Source organism: Archocentrus centrarchus, chromosome 4, assembly GCF_007364275.1.
Source record: "Archocentrus centrarchus isolate MPI-CPG fArcCen1 chromosome 4, fArcCen1, whole genome shotgun sequence".
NCBI classification, from domain to species: domain Eukaryota; kingdom Metazoa; phylum Chordata; class Actinopteri; order Cichliformes; family Cichlidae; genus Archocentrus; species Archocentrus centrarchus.
In genome coordinates this window covers 32634578-32655089 of record NC_044349.1, presented here as the reverse complement: position 1 = coordinate 32655089, position 20512 = coordinate 32634578, and the positions used below count along the sequence as shown (strand labels likewise).

General features: G+C 39.4%; 1 protein-coding gene across 2 annotated transcripts in view; it reads left to right on the top strand.

The window, feature by feature from the left end:
• mast2 (microtubule associated serine/threonine kinase 2) overlaps positions 1-20512 on the top strand; it is a 198278-nt gene that overhangs the window by 153480 nt on the left and 24286 nt on the right. Inside the window, exons 6-11 of one of the 2 annotated variants that reach the window (XM_030728310.1) lie at positions 4040-4115; positions 7195-7215; positions 8911-8989; positions 10372-10526; positions 16918-16993; positions 18591-18800. In XM_030728310.1, the coding sequence (XP_030584170.1) occupies positions 4040-4115; positions 7195-7215; positions 8911-8989; positions 10372-10526; positions 16918-16993; positions 18591-18800 (617 nt within the window). The remainder of the gene's footprint in view (positions 1-4039; positions 4116-7194; positions 7216-8910; positions 8990-10371; positions 10527-16917; positions 16994-18590; positions 18801-20512) is intronic. The other variant, XM_030728312.1, reaches the window with a different exon arrangement.

The following is a 20512-nucleotide window of genomic DNA, read 5'->3' as shown; positions in this document are numbered from 1 at the left end:
AGAGATGATAAAAAGCCTGAATGGCTGAAGAAAAGAAAATGCAGTTTTTTCACATTCAGTGAGTCTACTGTCATAACATGTTCAATATACAGATTACAGTGGCTCTGTAATTGCACACAACTGTCATATGTAGAGTATTAGTACAACAATAGTATTTTATGTATCAGAATTTTTCTAGATATAAAACTGCTTTTTACTTTCCAGACATATTCATTCCTGTGTAATAATGTTGGTATTGCATCACCACACGTGGAATAGCAATGCATTTTATTTAAACACTAATTTATAACTGCAGTTTCCACACTTTGAAAAGTCATTCAGTTGTACAAATTGGATTGGTTCTGTCCCCAGGACCACACATTTGTCAGCCATGTCGCGGTGCCTTTTTGTACAACTGAATGCCAGGAGTGGGCGATATAGCCTCAAAATTATATCGTGATATTTCATGATATTTATGACAATATGGGAAAAAACATAGTGAACAATGTTTTATCAGTACTTGCAGCTTGCAAGCAGCAGCATTTACAGGTATAAGTGAATGAAGTTCATTTTCCATCCTACTTTTCCAATAAGCTGCTGTCAGTTATGACACACTACCTGATTCTAAGTGTCAGTCTACTGAAGCAAGGTCCCACCAGCAGCACTGTAGTGCAATAGTAGTGACACAGCATAAGTCAACTGTAAGCACAAAAGTGACCTCGGTAGTGTTAACTAATGTAACTTAACCATGTAACGCTTCAGGAGCCTGTGTAATATTGTCACATAAGAAAACACCTTCCTTACCTGGGATGTTGTATCTTGGCTCAGGTTTTTTTTTGCTTAAAGCCCAGTTTTTCTACTGTGTAACCACATCAGCAATTTCCATCCACCATTTGCTCTTTTTGTCATAAGGAGTGAAAAAATGATGCTTGGCTGAGTCATTTGTTTACATTTGGATCGCTCATCACCAGCTGTTAGTATTTCCTCCTGTACAGCCTGATTGTACTTCATAGTGTGTTTTTTGTCTCAAGTGGTGAAACACATTTTAGTGAACGTAAACACACGGCATTGCTATAGCAGTGATATCGAAGTGTGACGCGTTAAAATTTATACCGGTATTCACAGAGGTATGACACAGCCCCACTGAACGCCAAATAAATCTAACATGTACGAAGCTGTAGCTATGAGTGAGCAAATATGTACCTGCTTATATACTTTATACAAAGAGAGATGAAGTTGATGATGCCACTGGGCTTATATGTATGGCCTTATATAGTGTTACCTGTTCTTAAGTCACAATTAACCTTTCCTACAGTTTCAGAGGAAAGGGCCCTTGTGGTTTAATGTGGATAACTTCACACACAAATGCACATATAATATTTATATCTATATGTCAATATGAGTTTGGTCATATTCTTCTTTCTTTTGCCTGACACTCTCCCTCTTCTCCCTTTTTGTCCATTGTTTTCATTTAAATGTTTCTTTGCATACTTTCAGCAGTGTAACAGTAATTGTAGAGAGCAGGTACTTCATGTTCTTTCTTTTAAAATGTTGTACTTTATCTTAATCTAAAATTCAGTGTGAATCACGTAGACAGATTAGTCATTCCTCTAAACTCTTCACCTTTTACCTTCCCCTGAGCGTCTGATCACTTAATGAGACACTCAGTCAGGTTCTTAGAGTGCCCATCTTCATTTCTCTCTGTCCTCCATTGCAGCCACTTTCCTCCATTTTTTTGCCTTGTGCAATTTATTTTGTGCTCGTCACACACGTTTCTTCTCTTCCCTTCATACATCACACGTTCTCGCTGTGCTCCTATCTCGTTCAAGGCCAACTTGTTCATGTTTAAATGGATGGAGCATAGAGGAAAACAAAGGAAGGAGCAGAACACTTTACAGATACTCTCTGCTTTTCATAATGTTTTTTTTGTTGTTGTTATGCACAATCTATACTTGCAATAGGAAGATGATGTCTTGTAGCAGAAATAATTCATTGTTTGATTTGTTTTGAAATAATCCACTCCATCAAACACCCTGAATACATCACATTCTTAAAAAAATAGTTTTTGTTTGTTTTGTCACCAGAAACTTACTATGAACAATTCTGCACAGATCAATTGTATCAATTCCTTCATCCTCCAGGACCTGCCTGCATACACCGGCTACATGAGGCTGGGAGGAACACTGCATCAATGTAGGGTCTGACAGTGGGTCTAAGGATTATGTCCCAGTACCTGGCAGTCAGGTTGTTGTTGCCTAGCCTGTAGAGATCTATACGTCCCTCCGTGGATACGTCTCCCAGACCATCAGTGACGTACCACCAAACCATCATTCTGAACGATGTTACAGGCAGTATAATGTTTTTTACCGCGTCTGCAGACCCTTTTAATGTCTGTCACATGCTCAGGGGGAAACTGCTCTCATGGCAAATGCTGATCTGTTTCCATGGTGCCAAGCAGTGAGCACAGGGCCCATGAGAGGATGTGGGCCCTCAGGCCACCCTCATGAAGTCTGTTTCTGATTGTTCGATCAGAGACATTCACACCAGGTGCCTCCTGGAGGTCATTTTTCAGAGCTCTGGCAGTCCTGCGACGGGTTAGGGACCTTCTACGGCCTTGTCTATCTCTCCTAGATCAGTACTTCCCAAAGTTAAGAGTGCTGCAGCCCACTTAAACAGAAAATAACATGCCCCCCCCGGCTGTCCACTGTCATCAAAATACAAGAGACAGTAGTGTATTTCTTTGAAAATTGGACTTAAAAAAGAAACATAACACAGACTTTTGTCTATACATAACATATGACTGGGTAGTATTACCAAAGTGCTAATGCCAATATGTGACCACTAGGCCACAAACGTCAATACAAGAGCAGTAAATTTAGGTCAGAGTAATAACCAATATCACAAACTAGGCATCTCCTATTACTATTTTTAATTCACTTTTTTATATAAATAAATAATTTATATTAACATACTTGTAAGAAATTTCAAACTGAATTTCTGTTATTGCTGTGCAATAACAAGCAAATGAAACAGGGTGGGAACACAAAACGCTGGGCATAAGGCCCAGGATCGTGACAAAACCACATGAATAAAGTGTGTGTGTGTGTGTGTGTGAGGAAGACTCTTGTTTATATGAACAAATCTATCACAAGTATTGGATTCTCCTCTAATGTGACCTAGTAGTCGCTCGGTAATAGCTCCTGGTGGTGGACCTTATAAAATAAGAGGGTAAAGGGAATAAAGGTTGACTAGAGACAAAAAAGTTTCATTTTTCTGATGCATAGTATTTGTGATGTATTTAAGATTATTGTTTGCAGTGTATTGAATATGGCAGTGTTGCTCTATTGTGATGTCTTTGTTGTGAGCAGCTACTTGGGGGGTTGCAGAAACATTCATTATAAAGTGATTATTGTGGTACTACTTGGTAATAAAACCATAAAATCACTCTGTGATTCTTCTTTCTTCTGTATTTCTGTTAACCTGAACTTCTTAAATTTGATTGAAAAAGATACATATTCCCTCTTCTTTATCAACCTTAGTTGCCAGTTGTCTGGTTGATCCTCTTCTGGATCTTTGCATCTTCTTCTTCATGATCACGGTTGGTCGGTTGCATGTCCAGAAATGTAATTATCCTTTACACATGCTAAATGCATTTACTTCCCCATTAGAATTATTAAATCTCTCAGAATTATTAAAGTATCCATTGATTTATAAACAGTTTTTTCCATACCTATCTACATAGTTTATGGTCCAGTTTGCTTAAATTTTTTTCACTGAGCAGCTCCACTGGATTACAAGACTTCACATATTGTCTGTTATTATGATAATGGCAGACATTAACAAAGCACACCCCACTTCATGCTCAGTTATCTTCTCTCATCAGCCATGAAGTAAGGTAATCGTACGATGTTCATTTCCTGTGATTTTCCCTGAACTAACTCAGTACGTTAGGGTGCAGCATCATTGTTCCCTAGGTTAGAATGTGAATACAGGACCAGATTTTCTGTTACTGTGTCTCTCTTGCTGTCTTTCTTGCTTATTCTTTACTTCTGTCTTTCAGGTACCAGCCCACTGGACAGCCCTCGCAACTTCTCCCCCAACACAGCTGCACACTTTTCCTTTGTTCCTGCTCGCAGGTGAGACTTTGTGTGGTGAGGATGTTTGTGTTTGCAATCACACATGGGGGGGGGTTGCCCTTCAAGTTGTTCCAAGCTGTACAATGTACCAGGAACAAAAGCAAATCACAGGCAAATTAAAGGAAAATAAAGTAATTACAGATATCGAGCCCACATGAATGAGGTGTATTTAATCTTTTAATGCTGATATCTTTGAAACACTCAGTGACCTGAGCCCCATCAGAGCTGCTGATGTAAATGAGTGTGTGAGCTGATGAGGAGGCAGATGATCACTCTGAGACTGTCACTCAAACCTGGATTAATAAACCTCTTATCTGTCTGGGCTCTCTGCACAGATAGTGATTGCTGAAAAGCGAGAGTATCTGTGCAGTATGTGTGGGTTTCTTGTTTTTCTGTGTATATGTGAGGGTTTGCCTGTGATAGGATTTGTGTGTGCGCTCACATTATAATGTGGTTTTTAAATCCATGCCAAGATCAAAAGTTTTAACAAAAGCTACACGTAAATTTGGTAGCATGTGAAATAAATTCTCAGCAAGCTGCCTGTTAAATCTTTATTGAATTGATGATGTTTCCATGGTGACACACCTTTCCTAAGCCCAGAGCCCTTGAAGGGAGAGTCGCATCAGCAGGGTTTCAGAATCTAAGGTTGGCAAGTGGTTCATGTAGTCCTCAGATAGTTCCCAGGAGTGCTAAGTGGGCAGCTGGAATACGTTAATATAGTGAGACATAGCTCTGTTCAGTAATTAGTAGTCAAAAAATGCATTGATCTACAATAGCTTTTATACCACAGTGAGGTGTATGTAGGTAAATCTTTGTATATATATTTAAGTAAACTATTCAAGGATTAGTGTTAACAGCAAGTGTTAGCAAGCCTTACTGTACCTGCTGTTTGACAGATTGAGGAACCAGAACATGCTGCTGCTGTTAATTTGTTTTATTGTTTTAGCTTGATCTTAGTCCCATCGTAGCAGTCACAGCTCAATATTTGCTATATTTTGATGGAACAGAATGAATATTGCAAAATGAATTCTTTTCTGTCAGTTTTTCTTCGCTGTGGTTTTGGAAATCCCGTGGTAGCTCAGAGTGAAAGCAATCTTTTAAGATTTTCAGGTGAGATAGAACGAGGCTGCGAGGTGATGTCAGCTGCCTAACGACAGATAGGAGTTTCTCTGTCCTGCATGTAGAGAAATCAAATTAGAACACATGAACAGGTTTCAGGCTGCATTAAAGTACTAGTACTATGTATCGTGTCATCAGGCATGTTTTTAACAGGCAAAAGAAGACACTTATTATAAGATGCTTTAGTGATTTTAATGCATATTTATATACTATATTGCCAAAAGTATTAATTTATCCATCCAAATCATTGAATTCGGGTGTTTCAATCACTTCTATGGCCACAGGTGTATAAACCAAGCACCTAGGCATGCAGACTGCTTCTACAAACATTTGTGTAAGAATGGGTCGCTCTCAGGAGCTCAGTGAACTCCAGCGTGGTACCGTGATAGGATGCTACCTGTGCAACAACTCCAGTCGTGAAATTTCCTCACTGCTAAATATTCCACAATCAACTGTTAGTGGTCTCGTAACAAATTGGAAGCGATTGGGAACAACAGCAACTCAGCCATGAAGTGGTAGGCCACTTCACAGAGCGGGGTCAGCAGATGCTGAGGCACATAGTGCGCAGACGTCACCAACTTTCTGCAGAGTCCATCACTGCAGACCTCTAAACTTCATGTGGCCTTCAGATTAGCTCAAGAACAGTGCATCGAGAGCTTCATAGAATGGGTTTCCATGGCCGAGCAGCTGCAGCCAAACCTTGCATCACCAAGCACAATGCAAGGCCCCTTTTTGTAGAGAGGATCGGTGTTCAGGGACCAGTCCAGCTTGTCATCCAATAGGACCCCCAGATATGTATAAGTGCACCACCTCTACAGTATGTCCTGCCCATGTAGCAGATCTTCTGAAACCCACCACTATCTCCTTGGTTTTAGTGGTGCTGAGGTTGAGACAACTCCTACTGCACCAGTCCCTGAAGGCATTCACAAGGTCCCTGTAATCCTGCTCCTGTCCACTCCTGATAGATGATGCAGGATTTTGAGCTGTATTTAAAATCCATCATATAGACTGTGAACAGGAATGGGGCTAAAACGATCCCTTGTGCTGCCCCTGTGCTACACCTCACAATCACAGTTCCCCAGCCTAACAAACTGAGATGCTTCTGTCAGGTAGTCTGTTACCCACCATGGGCTCGGGGGTTGTCTGGATGAGGGTCTGGATTGTATTGAGTGTACTTGAGAAATCAAAAAATAAATAGGTTTTGTACAGCAAGTAAAGGACTGCATGCTCCACTCCAATGTGTTCCTGGTAGGTAAACTGGAAGGGGTCCAGTGCATGAGTGACCTCTGGCCTCTGTTACATGCAGGAGACAGCAGAGTGGCCAGTAGAGCTGTAGCAGCATCTGAAGTGTTGAAAGGGGCCCTTGTTTACAGGAGTCAGTGGAGCAGTTCTGAATTGAATTGAAAAATTGAAAACCCTCTGCTGCAAGTGTGCTAAGCAGCTGCAGCTCAGCACACTTTGGGACAAGAGTGACACCATGTGGTGGAGTCTGATATGACAGCGCATTGATTTGGATCTGCTGCTCGCACAAAAGCCTAATTTTCTTTTTTTAAATACTACAAAAATATGGAAATTATTATATTGTTTTACTCTCTATTAATTAATTAATACAGCATTACACGTTAATTTAGATTATATTTTTTGTCTGTCATATGATTTGGTTTTGTTTGAAAACTGAAAAATTATATGACAAAAATATTGTGCAACTCTGTGCTGCCCACAAAGTCCCCAGAACAACAACAACAATAAACCATACAAAACAAAAAGCAGTCATCTCCCTATACTTACTTAATATTTTTGCTTTCACATGTATGTAATTTTAATAATTAGGTGAGCTGTAGGTCACCTGGGTTCAGCTCAGCTAAATTAGTTTCTTTATTGGATGTGATTTGTTTGGAAATGTTATGTCTGGGTGACTGACGCCAATAAAAAGAAAACCATTATCTTGTCTCCTTCACAGTCATGGACACAGGGCTGACAGGTAATGTCTCAGTTCTGACCTCAGACCTTTCCTCCTTGCTCTTCCTGCCCTCTGTAATGCATGGCTCAGCACACGCACACACACTAAATGACATGAAAAAGCATTCTCTTGTCTTCTACTGCTGAATACTCTGTGCATGTCTCAGGCTTAGAAGACACAAAAATATATCATTGCTCTCACACCCAATGAACAAGAGAGACAGCCTTCCCCAAGAAAAAGCTGTTTCCTCATTGGAGGCCTGAAAGTCTTTTGGACTGAAAACTGAGTAGCAGAGGCTAGAGATACTTCAAGTTTTTTCTTATGTTCAAGACATCCCGCAATAATCCAGAAAGTTACAATGAGTGGATCCTTATTCCTCTGCCAGAGAGCTCAGCTGTTGCTGCTATTAAAAACAATGAGTGACGCACTGTAGTTTATATAAACTTAATCCCACATTCACCTTCCTTCTGCCACACATTAACACTAGACTACTAAATATGAATTAATGTACATAGTTCCCAATATTTTCCAATAAATGCGCTCCATCCTTATTTTTATGTACCACAGTGATGGTGTTCATGGCATGTTGGATATTTAGAACAAGTTTTTTTAATTAAATATACAAAATGCTGCAATGTGACAAGATAGCCTGACTTTTTTTTTTAATCACATGCAAACAGTGAGGTGTCAGATTTCATCTAACTAAATCAACATACGAATAGGTTGTAGAGTCGTCTTTGATTATAGTTCTTCTGGCAAGATTCCTCTGTCTTCCAGTTGCATTTTAGGAATTCAGACATCCTTTAGCAGGAAGACAGGAGATAATGTGGTACAAATTAGAGAAATGAGAAAAGGCCTATACACACCAGAGGGAGAAAGGTAATAAGGAGAGAAGTCAATCAGACACTAATGAGGGTGGGAAGGAATAACAGAGAGAACCACATGAGCAGCTAACCTTCAAAATAAACCTGGAAGTAAACTGAATGAGGGACAGTCCACAGAGACAACAGGGATAAGCCGACAGAGGCAACACAAAGAAAATTAAGACACTCCAGAACACAAGAGCAATAGCAATAAAATGAGAATTACATTCATAAACAAGAATCATAACGAAGACTCTGATAGAGGGGGAAAAAAAGAATTATGCCAGTATTCATGAGATATCTGAAAAATGCATTTATCATCTTTTTATAAATAAGTTGAACTTATTTATAAAAACCAGAAGAATGCATAAAAATTAAATTCTATATTTGAGATATTTTTAAAGTTGGACATCTTTAATTGGATTTGGAGGTGAGAGACACAGAAAAGGTAAAGAGAAGCTTAACGTATGTTGGGATGAGCATTTACGTGAGGTTGGCTGAGAGGGACCAAACGCTGGCGAACATTTAGATAATCAAAAGGTACCAGAAGATATTTGAGAAGCAAAGAATCCGGCTTTTGTGACATATGATGGGCTGTTGAGTTTATGAACTCTGTCGTGCTTCTGTTTGTCTGCACAGTCTCAGTGGATGCTTTTCATTTTCTGCACTCTGGATTCCACATTTTCCTTCTGTTTCACCTTTTCTTCCTTCAACTGTACTTTTTTGCTCTATGCAACAGTGCATTGTCTTGTTATTATGGCTGTGGAGTATATGTTAATTCACTAAAAATAGTGATTGAGTGCTGATGTTTTCATCCATTCTTTCTCTCTAATAATCACTGTTTCTTTTGAAGGACTGATGGCAGACGCTGGTCTCTGGCTTCATTGCCTTCCTCTGGATATGGCACCAACACTCCCAGTTCCACTGTCTCGGTAAATACATTCAGCATACGCTGTCTCTGCATGTACTTGTCTTTTATAGTGAGCTATAGATGCAATTTCAAAAACTAGAAACAAACACTTCATTTTGCGTCCTGCTTTTTTTCCCCTCATTCTCAGGGACACATCAACAGTCCTCCTTGGTCTAATTCTTCTCCTTGTCTTTTACTTTCTGCTGTTCCTTCATCTCCCTTATTAATTCTCTATTGTGCGCTTCCTCTGTGACTGCTGTCTTTAAAATATAGTTCAGTGTGCATCAAAGGCAGCAGATTGACTTGGCTGTCTGTGAAACCCTGAACTCGATCACCCAGACTGACACAATCACTGTACTAAGAGAGAACCAGGCCTCCCTTTTCTTTTATCTCATTAGGATAAAAAAGTCATTTTGTTGTGGCAATTGAACAAAAAAAAAAAGAAGAAAAAGCTACTTTGGGCTGCTCCATTTTTCACATGGGGGTTTGCCACAGCAGGTGGCTCCGAATGTTTGATCTAGCAAATTTTTTTAAGCTGGACGCCCTTCCTGACACAACCCCAAAGGGATTTGTGCCTCCTCCCACAATCAAACCGGGAATTTTACTTGTCAACCGAATATGTAAACACTACACAATATTGTTGTGGCAATTTAACATTGATGGTAAAAGTTATGAAGTCATCTATATTAAAAGGAAGTTATATATACAGTATATATATAAATTGCTGTTTGATGTGGTGGGTGGTGGACTATTGTGAGAAATTCACTAAATTCCAGCTTAAACTTTAACTTTGAAGGTAAACCTAAAGGCTCAGCATGCTTGAAACCGAGTGGTGTCTGGAAAACCTTTCCAGTAGTGGAATTGGGGAAACAATATACAGTATATCTTTATTCTTTTTTTTTTTAATTCTAAGGTGACACAGAGATACACGTATCTCAAGCTTTTCACTCCTTACATGTTTTTTTTTCTTCTGTGTAGAGCTGAGCCTTAAAACCATGAATTCCTGCAAGGAGAGACTCCCCTGAATTACCCCATATAGAATAAAATGCCTTTATTGTCATTATACAGGATGTACAATGAGATTATCTTGCTATTATTTCTTTGCACCAGGTTCAAATTTGACTGTTTAGAGCACTTTAACCTTTGGATGATACATCATACAAGCAAAACTGGTTTTAGCCTGTAGAATAATCCTAGCTTAGCTTCATTCCAACCTCACAGGAGCTTCCAGCATTGGAGTAACCTGCTTTCCCTGTCCCCTTCTCCTCCAACAAGTTAAACTTTACTGTAAAGACAAACCCAACCCAAACAAGTTCTAATCCCATTTTAGCTCCAGCATAACTCCTCACAGTAACTCCAGTGCTGGTTGTAATCTGTGCTCCCTTTGTGTTCCTCCTCTCACAGTCCTCCTGTTCATCCCAGGAGAAGCTGCACCAGCTGCCCTTCCAGCCCACGCCTGACGAGCTGCACTTCCTTACCAAGCACTTCAGCTCTGAGAGCATCACGGATGAGGAGGGACGACGCTCCCCTGCCATGAGACCGCGCTCCCGCAGCCTCAGGTAGGAGCTCTGCACTGGCTCACAAGTTACACTCTGCAAAAGAAAACCCTTGTAGTGCCCAGAAGTACAAACCCTGATTGTTGTTCAAAGAAGACTCGATGCAGCACAGAGCTAAACACGTCTCACAGTTTTTTAAAACACAAACAAACTACAATTCAAAGGAGCATATATTTTTCAAAAAGAACTGTTTCTCCGCTTCATCAAATGTGTACACTGCTGCTTTGACAGAAAAGTAAAGAGAGACACAGTTCAGAAGCACGCTTGTAGGTGCAGATCTGTTCTGATGTCAGATTGTCTTAGCAGCTGAATTTAAATGAGAGCAATGTCCTAAATTTATCCTGTCTTTCTGTTTCATGAGCTAGAGAAGTTTTTCTCACCTTCAGTTTGCGTCACAGAAACCGATGGATCTCTGCTTTATCAGGGAGTCTTGGCACAGACTCTTCCTGGAGGCATCCCTCACATTTTCAGCATAAAGTTGCTTGGTCTTTATTAGTCTGTAGAGGAGGATCACTGCTATGCCCCTTTACTTGTGGAATTCTGAAACTTTCTTTGCATGAGTAATATATTTGTATTGTTATTTTTGATTTTTTTTTTAAATACACCATAAAGGTAAATTTATTTATAGATGAAGGTCAGATCTACTCAAAAACAATTTAAGACTAAAATTGCGTTTCACACAGGATGAGCAACCATTAGCAGACCTTGATGGCCTGGATTGTTTGTGTATTTTTCAGCCTTTTGAAAGGTCGGACACTTTCCTCTGACTTAGCCGTGACAGGTTGAAGTGAGTCTAGTCCTCACTGACACTCACCCGTCAACCTGTAGATCTGTCAGTGTTTCATTGTCTTTGGCCATCTTTGCTTTTCTGTTTCTGTTCCTGCATGTCCAGAGCTGCTTTCAGATTTCACTTCATCCCATCGTCTACTGATTTTCAGCCTCTCTTTGTCTTTCTGTATCATCCATCTTTCAAATTGTCTTTATTTTTCTTTGAGTCTCGCATACTTGATTTGGCCCCTTCATCTTTTCATGTCTGCATCCTTCTCCTTATCTTTATCTCTGTTTCTTTACAGATAGATGTTGAATGCTTTTATCCTATAAGATAGAAGAGGAACATAAAAAATGTTTCAAAAAATGAAGATGAGCTGCAAAGCACTAATGCTAATGCTAATTTTGACATTCACACATATTCATGCCAAAAACTTTTTTTTTGTTGTGATGTTAGGCTCTTAAGATGGACATTTTATCATGGAGTCTACTGTTTGATCCAGCCTGAAGTGGCCTCTTCAGCCCCAGAGTTTGCTGCTTAGAAATGAACAAAATTCAATCATCCAGTTTTATCTATTATGTAAAAAACTGTCACCAAAACTGAAGAAATCAAAGCTTTAAAAAGCATGATACCTCAGTGTGTTTAAATAATACAAAAAAAATATTTTTATAAATATTTTAAATGAATAATTTAACACTTTTCAAAGTTCTTTTGCTTTGATATCAGTCATTCAGCCAGATACATGAGGTCATCACTGGGATACTTTCCAAGACTTCTGCAGGGGTTCCCACAAGGCTGAGCATTTGTTCACTCCTTCTCTTTCATTCTGCAGTTCACCTCATCCACACCCGTCTCTGTTGAAGTGAGTGTGGAGGTCGGGCTAACTGATGCAGCACTCCGTCGCTGCTTCTTCTTAGTCAAACAGTCCTTACAGAGCCTGCAGGTGTGATCTGTCTTATTGTCCCACTGAACAACAAGTGATGGTCCCACTAATCTCAAACCAGGTGGAATGTGTGTCACTGCAGGAACTTTTTAGCTGGTAAAGCATAGCCTTAAATGTGGCTGTTACTAGCAAAACCTCCACACAATAACAGCTGCTTCAGGTTTCACAGGCACAAAGCATTTCTTCCCCTTCTCAGCGTCTCACAAAGACAGAAACTGCAAGTAACAATCTCCTGTATTTGGACTCATCACATAAAAAGTCCAGATTTCCACTAGTCTAACTTTCATTCCCTCTGTGTTTTGCAGCAGTTTTAAAATAATAGGTCTGAGTCACACAATCACCTCCCAATAGCCGATGTTGAACTCTGGGAAGCATATTTGTGCCCTTCGTTTTCAGTTGCTGTGAACTCACACCTTTTAAGGCAGGTACTGGATCTCTGTTTGTAAGACTGGACTCCAAGAAACTTTTAAAGTCTTAACAGGGCTTTTTACTCCATCTCAACCGTAGCTCGGACCAATGCATTTGAAAGGTGTCATTAAGTGAAACATTAGCTACTTTAAGGATTCTATGGTCTGAAACATATTTTGTTATGGATTTTTTTTTTTGGCTGTCTTTAGTTTTGTTCTTCACTGGAAAACAGGGTGTGTCCAGGCTTTTTGCTGGTGCTTTATGTTCAATAAACAAAGTCAGAAAGTCTGACAGTTTTTAACAAATTTCACGCAATAGAAAGAAATTACATAGTGTTGATTCCAAAGGAAGGTTGTATACAAATATGAAAGGCTAGGTAATATTGATACATAGACATATTTTATAATTATGATACACTAGAACGTGCTGAATTTACATTAGCATCAAACTGAAATAGAAACAGAACTTACTAAAATAAAACAACCTCAGTTTAAAACAGAAATGTTTTTTTTTTCTGAAATGGTTCTTCCACCACTGTTTTAGGATTCAATAAACAAAAATACCTTCTTTGTTCCTTTATGGTTTCAGGAGGTTTTAATTGAGGTGCTTTCAATGAGATCATGAATATCATCAATGATTTTCTGTGGTGAACACACATATATATCCACACACTTCCACAAATCATTCCCACCTCTGTGTCACAGTCAATTAGGCCTCTTATTTCCACAAGTCAGCCGTCTCAGTTGTGAAGCAGTAATGTTATTTCTCTGTCTCTCACTCACTCTCTCTCTCTCTCACACACACACACACACACACACACAGTCTGTCTGATGCCCTGTCTCGTCAGATTTACTTCAATTATGCTCTGTAGAAATCGGCTCTTTTGCATTTTGAGTGCTTTTTGTCAGATGTGACGTGACAAGAAAAGTGAAATGGCTCTTCACCAATGTTTTAATTATCAAGTTTCATATCTGTACTACTGTATAAGTGCTAACTTTTGGACTGTAGCCCCACGCTAAAACAACTCTCCCACAGCTTTCTCCAATATTTCTTCTCCAAGGTCATTTCTCAGAGTAATGACGGAGACAGTTTTCGCAGGGATTGCCCCAAGGCAATTTTTAGTTCCCATTACAGCAGAAATATAGCCATGTTCTAATTAGCCTTTGTCTAGCTTTCTTGTGTTATTCATCCAGGGGATTTCACTCCAACCTCCACTGCCGCACACGGTGAATGGGAGATTTATTTTAAAACCGCTCAGGCTGCTCACAGGAATGAACGTACAAGAAGAAGAACACAAAGAAGATGCCAAAGATATACTGTGAAAATTAAAGAACGTACATAAGAGCCCGAGGCTCTAAATCCGTCGTCTTTACACTTGCTCAGCCCTGTGGCAGAGCTGCCCAGCTTTTGATTGATTTTTCTTTTTCAAGACACACAGACATGAAAGAAGAGCTTTGAAATTGAGCGTGTTATTGCTTTGGGTGAGCTACCCAAACCAGGAAGGTTTGGGTAGCTTTTTTTTTTCCCTCCTTAATAAATGAAATCTTCATTTAAAATCCACATTTTGTATTTCCTCGGGTTATCTTTGTCCAATTTAAAACTTTGTTTGATGATCTGAAACATGTAAGTATAACAAATATGCAAAAAAATAAGACTCTTTTACACAGTACTGTGTGTGTGTGTGTGTGTGTGTGGGGGGGTTACGTGTCAGCATTTGTGCTGGCAGTGTGATAAACAGCCTGCATGACGTTTAGCGTGTATGTCAGGCTGTTCTCATTCCTATTAAGCCTGTAATTGGACTTTGAGCTGCCGATTGATGACTCAGAGCATTACCTCATCGTATAGGTCATGTGTTTTGAGTGTGTGCGCTTATGTGCACGCGTATATTTGTTTATCAATGACTCATACTAACAGATGTCTGGAGTCTGAAATTTCTTCCCCGCGTCTGCATTTTTTATCCTCAAACATATTACCTTCTTTAATTTATCGGAAATTGTGTTTGTGGTTTTCTACTTTGTCTTGTTTTAATTTTGCCTTGCAAAAATGAACTTTGAAAATGAGTAATTTGATGGTTGGTCTTGAGGTCAAATAAGATTTTCTTAAAATTAGACAGTTTGCAGAACTTGCATCTTGCATGAGTTTAGAAATGTTTTCTTGCTGTGATGGCCCTTCATCAGGTTCAGTTGTGAAAGCAAGAAGTATTGCTGAAGAAAATATATCCTCACTACCCACTTGATTAGATACATTATGTCATTCAGCTTTGTCAGGTCAAAAATCTGAAGCCAAAATTATGAACATTTTAAAAGTAAAAAAAAAGAAACACAACAAGAGTTTGTTACAAAGCAGTTTAAGCTTCAAAAGGAGCACAGTCAGCAAAAGCAGCAGCAAAGCAACCATGGGTTTGACACTATAAGCACAAGACTAACTTGGACTTTTCTGGACCCTTAAAGCAAAGAGCCGCTGATTCCTCCTGTTCATAATGTAAAACAAAATGCCAAGAAAATGTGCACACATACAGTTAGTCAATATTAATATGCTTGTTACACTATGAAGTGCCTTTCTCATGGCAAACATTTCAGGTCCAACTTGACCTTTTCAGCGGAGGTGTGTGTTTTATTTAAGTTAAGTTTTATTGCAAAAACAAACTGATGTTAAAAAACATATTATTTAAAACAGCAACTGCACAAAATACCCAAGAGGTTTATTAACACTGAGAATTTATTGTGTGCCAGACTCCAAAAATTGCAACCTTATCATTTAGAGGGCAGTGTTTACTATCATAATACAGAAGCCTCAGATTGTTCAGAATTAAATTTGTCTTCCATGACTAAAGTGCACAAGTGCACATGCTGCCTGTCACCTGTCATCATCTCATATTCTGAAAGTGAGACATGGAAAGGTCAAGGATATTGCTGCTGTCGCTATTTTGTCTTTTTGTAAAGAAAGGTCAGGTTTGGGGGTTGGTTCATGATAGAATAAGAAAAGGGATGAGTCCCAAGAGAGGCAGAATGCAGAGACAATGAAGTCCTCTGTTGGAGCTAGTATGAACTAAAGGAGACATCACTGTCAGTCTGTCAGGGCATGAAAGTCCCCTGAGGACTAATGGACACTCACTGCACTGAGGTGGCTGAGTAGTGAAGAGACCTGGCTCATTACTGACACACATGCTGTCCATTGGTCCACTGGCCTCCAGGGGCGTTACCTTTGCACTACACTGTGTGTGTGCAGCCATGTGAGTCTAGAGGATGTCATGGTCTTCAGTTTACACCTCTGAAGATGCATATATGATGAAGACCCCAAGGTCCTGTTATTGTGTGTGAACACCATCCTTTTTTCTTGCCCTCTGCTCTGACCTGACCAGGCCTGTCTGTCAGTTCCACAATCCTCGGGGCTGTTTCTGACAGGACAGGCCTTTTTGTCAGAATAAAAGCCAGCACCAGAACTTTTCTAAACGTTTGTGTGTGGAGGGAAAAAAAAAAAATCTCTGTTTTGTACTAGTTTGTGCGTTTTATGTACAGTTATTACTTTGCATCTTATTTGTTTCTTTGAAAGCTAAATCTCAGAGAAACTTTTAATATCATTCAACAACATGAGCTGCATTTCCTTGTACTGTCTTTGTTTGGATTAGAAACACAGTTTTGGAAAACAAATTAAAAGTAATTCTTATCAAGATCATTGGAAGAATCAGTAAATATCTTCAGAGCTGTGTAGGGCTGCAAGGGCTTTGGAAAGATTGGCCAGGATTCATTCTCTGAAATTCTATTTAAGTTTTACCATCAAAAATATTATTTAAATGTTGGGTCTGCTATTGATGTTCGGGTGAGTGTGAATGGTTGTCTGTCTCTCTGTTAATCCTGCGATAGGCTGGCGACCTGTCCAGGGTGAACTCTGCCTCTCGCCCTGATAGGCTCCAGCCTGCATCCCTGAAGAGGATGGGTGGATGGATGGGTCTACTACTTAAAAAAACTAGAGGCACATGACTAATACTCTATTGACATACATAAGTTATTTATGGATGTCCTTGAAACAGATCACACAATCCCTTCTCATGAGTATTTGACCTCATTTAGGTCTAGATTTTGATGTAGATGTCTAAAGAGTAAATTGTGTGTTCTCATATTTTTGCTTCGACGTACACAAAAGAATTTTGTGATGAGCTAAATTGACAAGAGTAACAAGTGACTGTCCTGGAAAGCATATATTAAACAGTTTAAGCTTTTTGATGGGTCACAGTCGTCAATTATCTCCACTTATTTTTGTGTGTTTTATTTCAGCCCTGGGCGCTCCCCTGTGTCCTTTGACCATGAGATTATGATGATGAACCATGTGTACAAGGAGAGATTCCCAAAGGTTTGTATTGCTGACACGCAGTTCCTGTAGAAAAGAAACCCACTGAGGAAAAGAAAGGGATGGACTAAAGAACAATGCAGGAAGTTCAGTTTAAATCTCTGCTTTAAAAGTTGGTCTAGAATCCAAGCAACAAACAGTTGAACAAAGTTTAGAGTTTATTGTTTTGTGAATGACTGCAAGAATTTGAGGATTTCATCATCTTTGAGACATAATATGATAAAATATTGAAGAAGTCTCTATGAACCAGGGATCAGGCTGAGAACTAGGACTGAACTGCAGTGCTGCATTAAAGCAGATCGGATTCTGTAGGGTAAATTATTGCATGGGTTCAGACACCTTCTCCTTACCGTAGTCTATGAATACATTTCATCTCTATATGTAAATGCAGGTTCAAGTTGTACTGACTTCTCTGGGCCTGAGCTCATTTAAGATGGACTGGAGGAAAGCAGAAAACTGTCCTGTCATATGACCAAAATCTGAAGTTGTTTTTGGATTTCAACACTGCATCCTCTGTGCTAAAGAGGGGAACTTGTTCTCAACGCACAGTACAGAGTCAGTGCTTAGGATGTTATTTGATATCTGCGTACACTTAGGTTTTTTGTAATTTGCACACCACTGGAGCTGATATTAAATCAAACTTTCAAGATGTGATTTAAGTGTAGACTTTCAGCTGTAATTCAGGAGGTGTTACAGATGTATTACATTGACTGTTTCAGAATTAAAGTTACTGGACAAATTAACATGATTTTAAAAAAGATGAAAACATGGATGAAAATCTTTGGCAGTTGATACTGGAAGTCTAGAACCCACGGACATCACCAAATGCCGCATTTCCTACCTTGGGATGGTCTGCCAGGCCTTTACTGGAGCCTGTTTCAGTTGTTGCATGTTTGTGGGTCTTTCTGCATTCAGTTTTGCATTTAATAACCAAAAAGTGTTGTTAAAAAAAAAAACCAACAAACAAAAAAAGCAGGTGCACCACAGTGATAAACATACAAGTGTCAGCATTTTTTAAAAAACTTACTAAAACATATTCAAAATGAGCATATATGTTCAGGCTCTCAAGCAGTATTGCATAAAAAACTGTTGTTCATCACTGTGCAAAAAAACACTCAAAATGTGAAAACCTAACTCTTAGTTAAGTTGCCTTTGATTTTAAATTGTTGCCCACAATTAACAAATCATTGCAAGCTAAATTTTATTGAGTGAAGCAGGTGTAGGAAGTGCTGTAGCTGCAGCATTTTAAAATAAAAATAAAATTCTCATTTCTCAATAATATGTGATATTAGTGTTTGTCTCAGTTCCATATTTCTCTTTTTTTGATCAGTTTACATATTTGTTAAATTACTATGACAGAGTGAATGTAACATGGTAAAGAGTAGAAGTTTAGTGGTGTATGGAGTGTATTATCTCAGGGCTGTATCAGAAATAATTTTTTGAATTATTAATTATTCAATTGGAAGGGATTTTCTCTAATATGAGATTGTCTCTTCCCTTTGCCATTTACTGTCTCTCCATGTGTCTGGCATGAGTGTAGCTATCTGTGACTCATCCTTCTCCCCACCCTCTAATTGCCTTCTACCTCCTCCCCCCTCAGGCGACAGCTCAAATGGAGGAGCGTCTGGCTGAGCTACTTGCTTCCTCAGCCCCAGATAAGGTTCGCCCATTGGCTGACGGGGTCTTGAGCTTCATTCATCATCAGCTTATAGAGCTGTCCAGAGACTGCCTGGAGAAAAGCAAAGAGGACCTCATCACTTCCCGCTACTTCTACGAACTCCAGGAGAATCTGGAGAAGCTGCTGCAAGATGTAAGTTGAACAGTTTATTCACGGACCAGCAATAAGCAACGTTTACTTCCAATTCCAAATTATTCCTTAGAATGAAGAATTTAAGAGTAAGTTAACTATAAGACACCAATTTGGTTGCAACTCGATTGTGTTCCTCACGCATTTCCATATCAAAGGACTGATTAAAAAATAAACATGAAGTAAGGGGCAACAAATAAAAACAGTAAAAATAAATGGAGATGTCTTGATGCAAAATGACTTACAGTGACAAAAAAAATTATAATAAAAACAAATCAAAGAATTGTGTTTGGATGGCACCTAAAATAAGAACAAACTCCACACATATATTTGTCAAACATAACATGAAAATCAGCTCAGTATTCTTCTATTGACCAGCAGGTTTAACTGTCATCATTAAGGCTGGCTTTGATTAAGTGTCCTAAGCCAAACCTATGAGCCAGCATTCCAATATCAGGAAAGAAGGAAATACTTTCACACAGTTTGGCTGTGCTCAAAATCACATTGCATTTACATATTTCCTCTTTCTCATATAATAAAGTTTCAGTAGTTTATATTGTAGTGAGCAGGAAATACACATTTTAGACACATATACTTGAATATCTTGTTTCTTCATCACTGACAGGCATTGTTTTACATGACTAATCTGGGATTCTGTCAAAGGCAAGTTCTTTGTGTGATTTCAAGCTGTGGAAAGCTTTGATGATTCTATATAGAGCATCAATTTCACATATAGGATTTTGTGTGTGCGTGTGTGTGTTTATGGTCACTACAAAGGAGGTCAGCAGACGAAAACAAAAAAAGCCCCTAATAAAGACAACATGACTTTAGCGCCATCCCAGTCATGCTTGCTTCACCGTGGAAGACTGCGTGACGCACCCCTTTGTTCGCTCATCACGGTTGCAGCTGTCTGTGCCATTTGATGTCTTAGAAAGGCACAAAAACTGCTGTCCCTTACAGACCTGAAACTTCCTTGGCTCTCACACATTTCTTCATTAACAGTTTGTGTATTTCTGACAAGCAACTCAAATCTTCGCTTAGCTTTGCATGGCAAGATGATTTCAGACACTTCATGGCCATTTACACATTAATTTCTACAGGTGGGAACATAGAATTGTACTTACACATGTGAGTGGTGATGACACGTTAGCTCAGTTTTTAAGGGGTTGAGGGTGTGATATTGTGACTCCCACAGGCCTCTTATTGACCTTCTGTTCTACTGGGACACACAAACACAAGATATCTCAATCACAGACACACACACACACCCTCCCCGATTTTAATTTCACACTTCGGTGGTCGCTGGGGGCTGATGGATGACTCTCCCAGGCAAACAGGAATGATGCAAGGAGGTGCAGTGGAAGGGTTTTGGGATGGGGGGGGATTGGAGGGGATTCCTCTGCTTTTGATTGGCTGGTAGGTTCACAGAAGGGGGAGGTGGATGTACGTGCATTAAGCCTGTTCGAATGCTTTTGGAGGTTATGAGGAACTCAACTTGAGCACATCTGGAATCTGGAGAAGCATCCCCAGCCCAGATGCCAAAGCGGCAATGCAGGTTGAATGATGACATCACCAATTAGGTGGTATTAGACTATTTTAGGGTTTTTTTTGTTTTGTTTTTTTGGAGTGTGGCCAAGCGGGTGAGGCTGTGAGTAGGTGGATGCTGAAGACAGGCTCAGCACGTGTTTTGTTTGTAGGAATTCCTCGTAATTTTC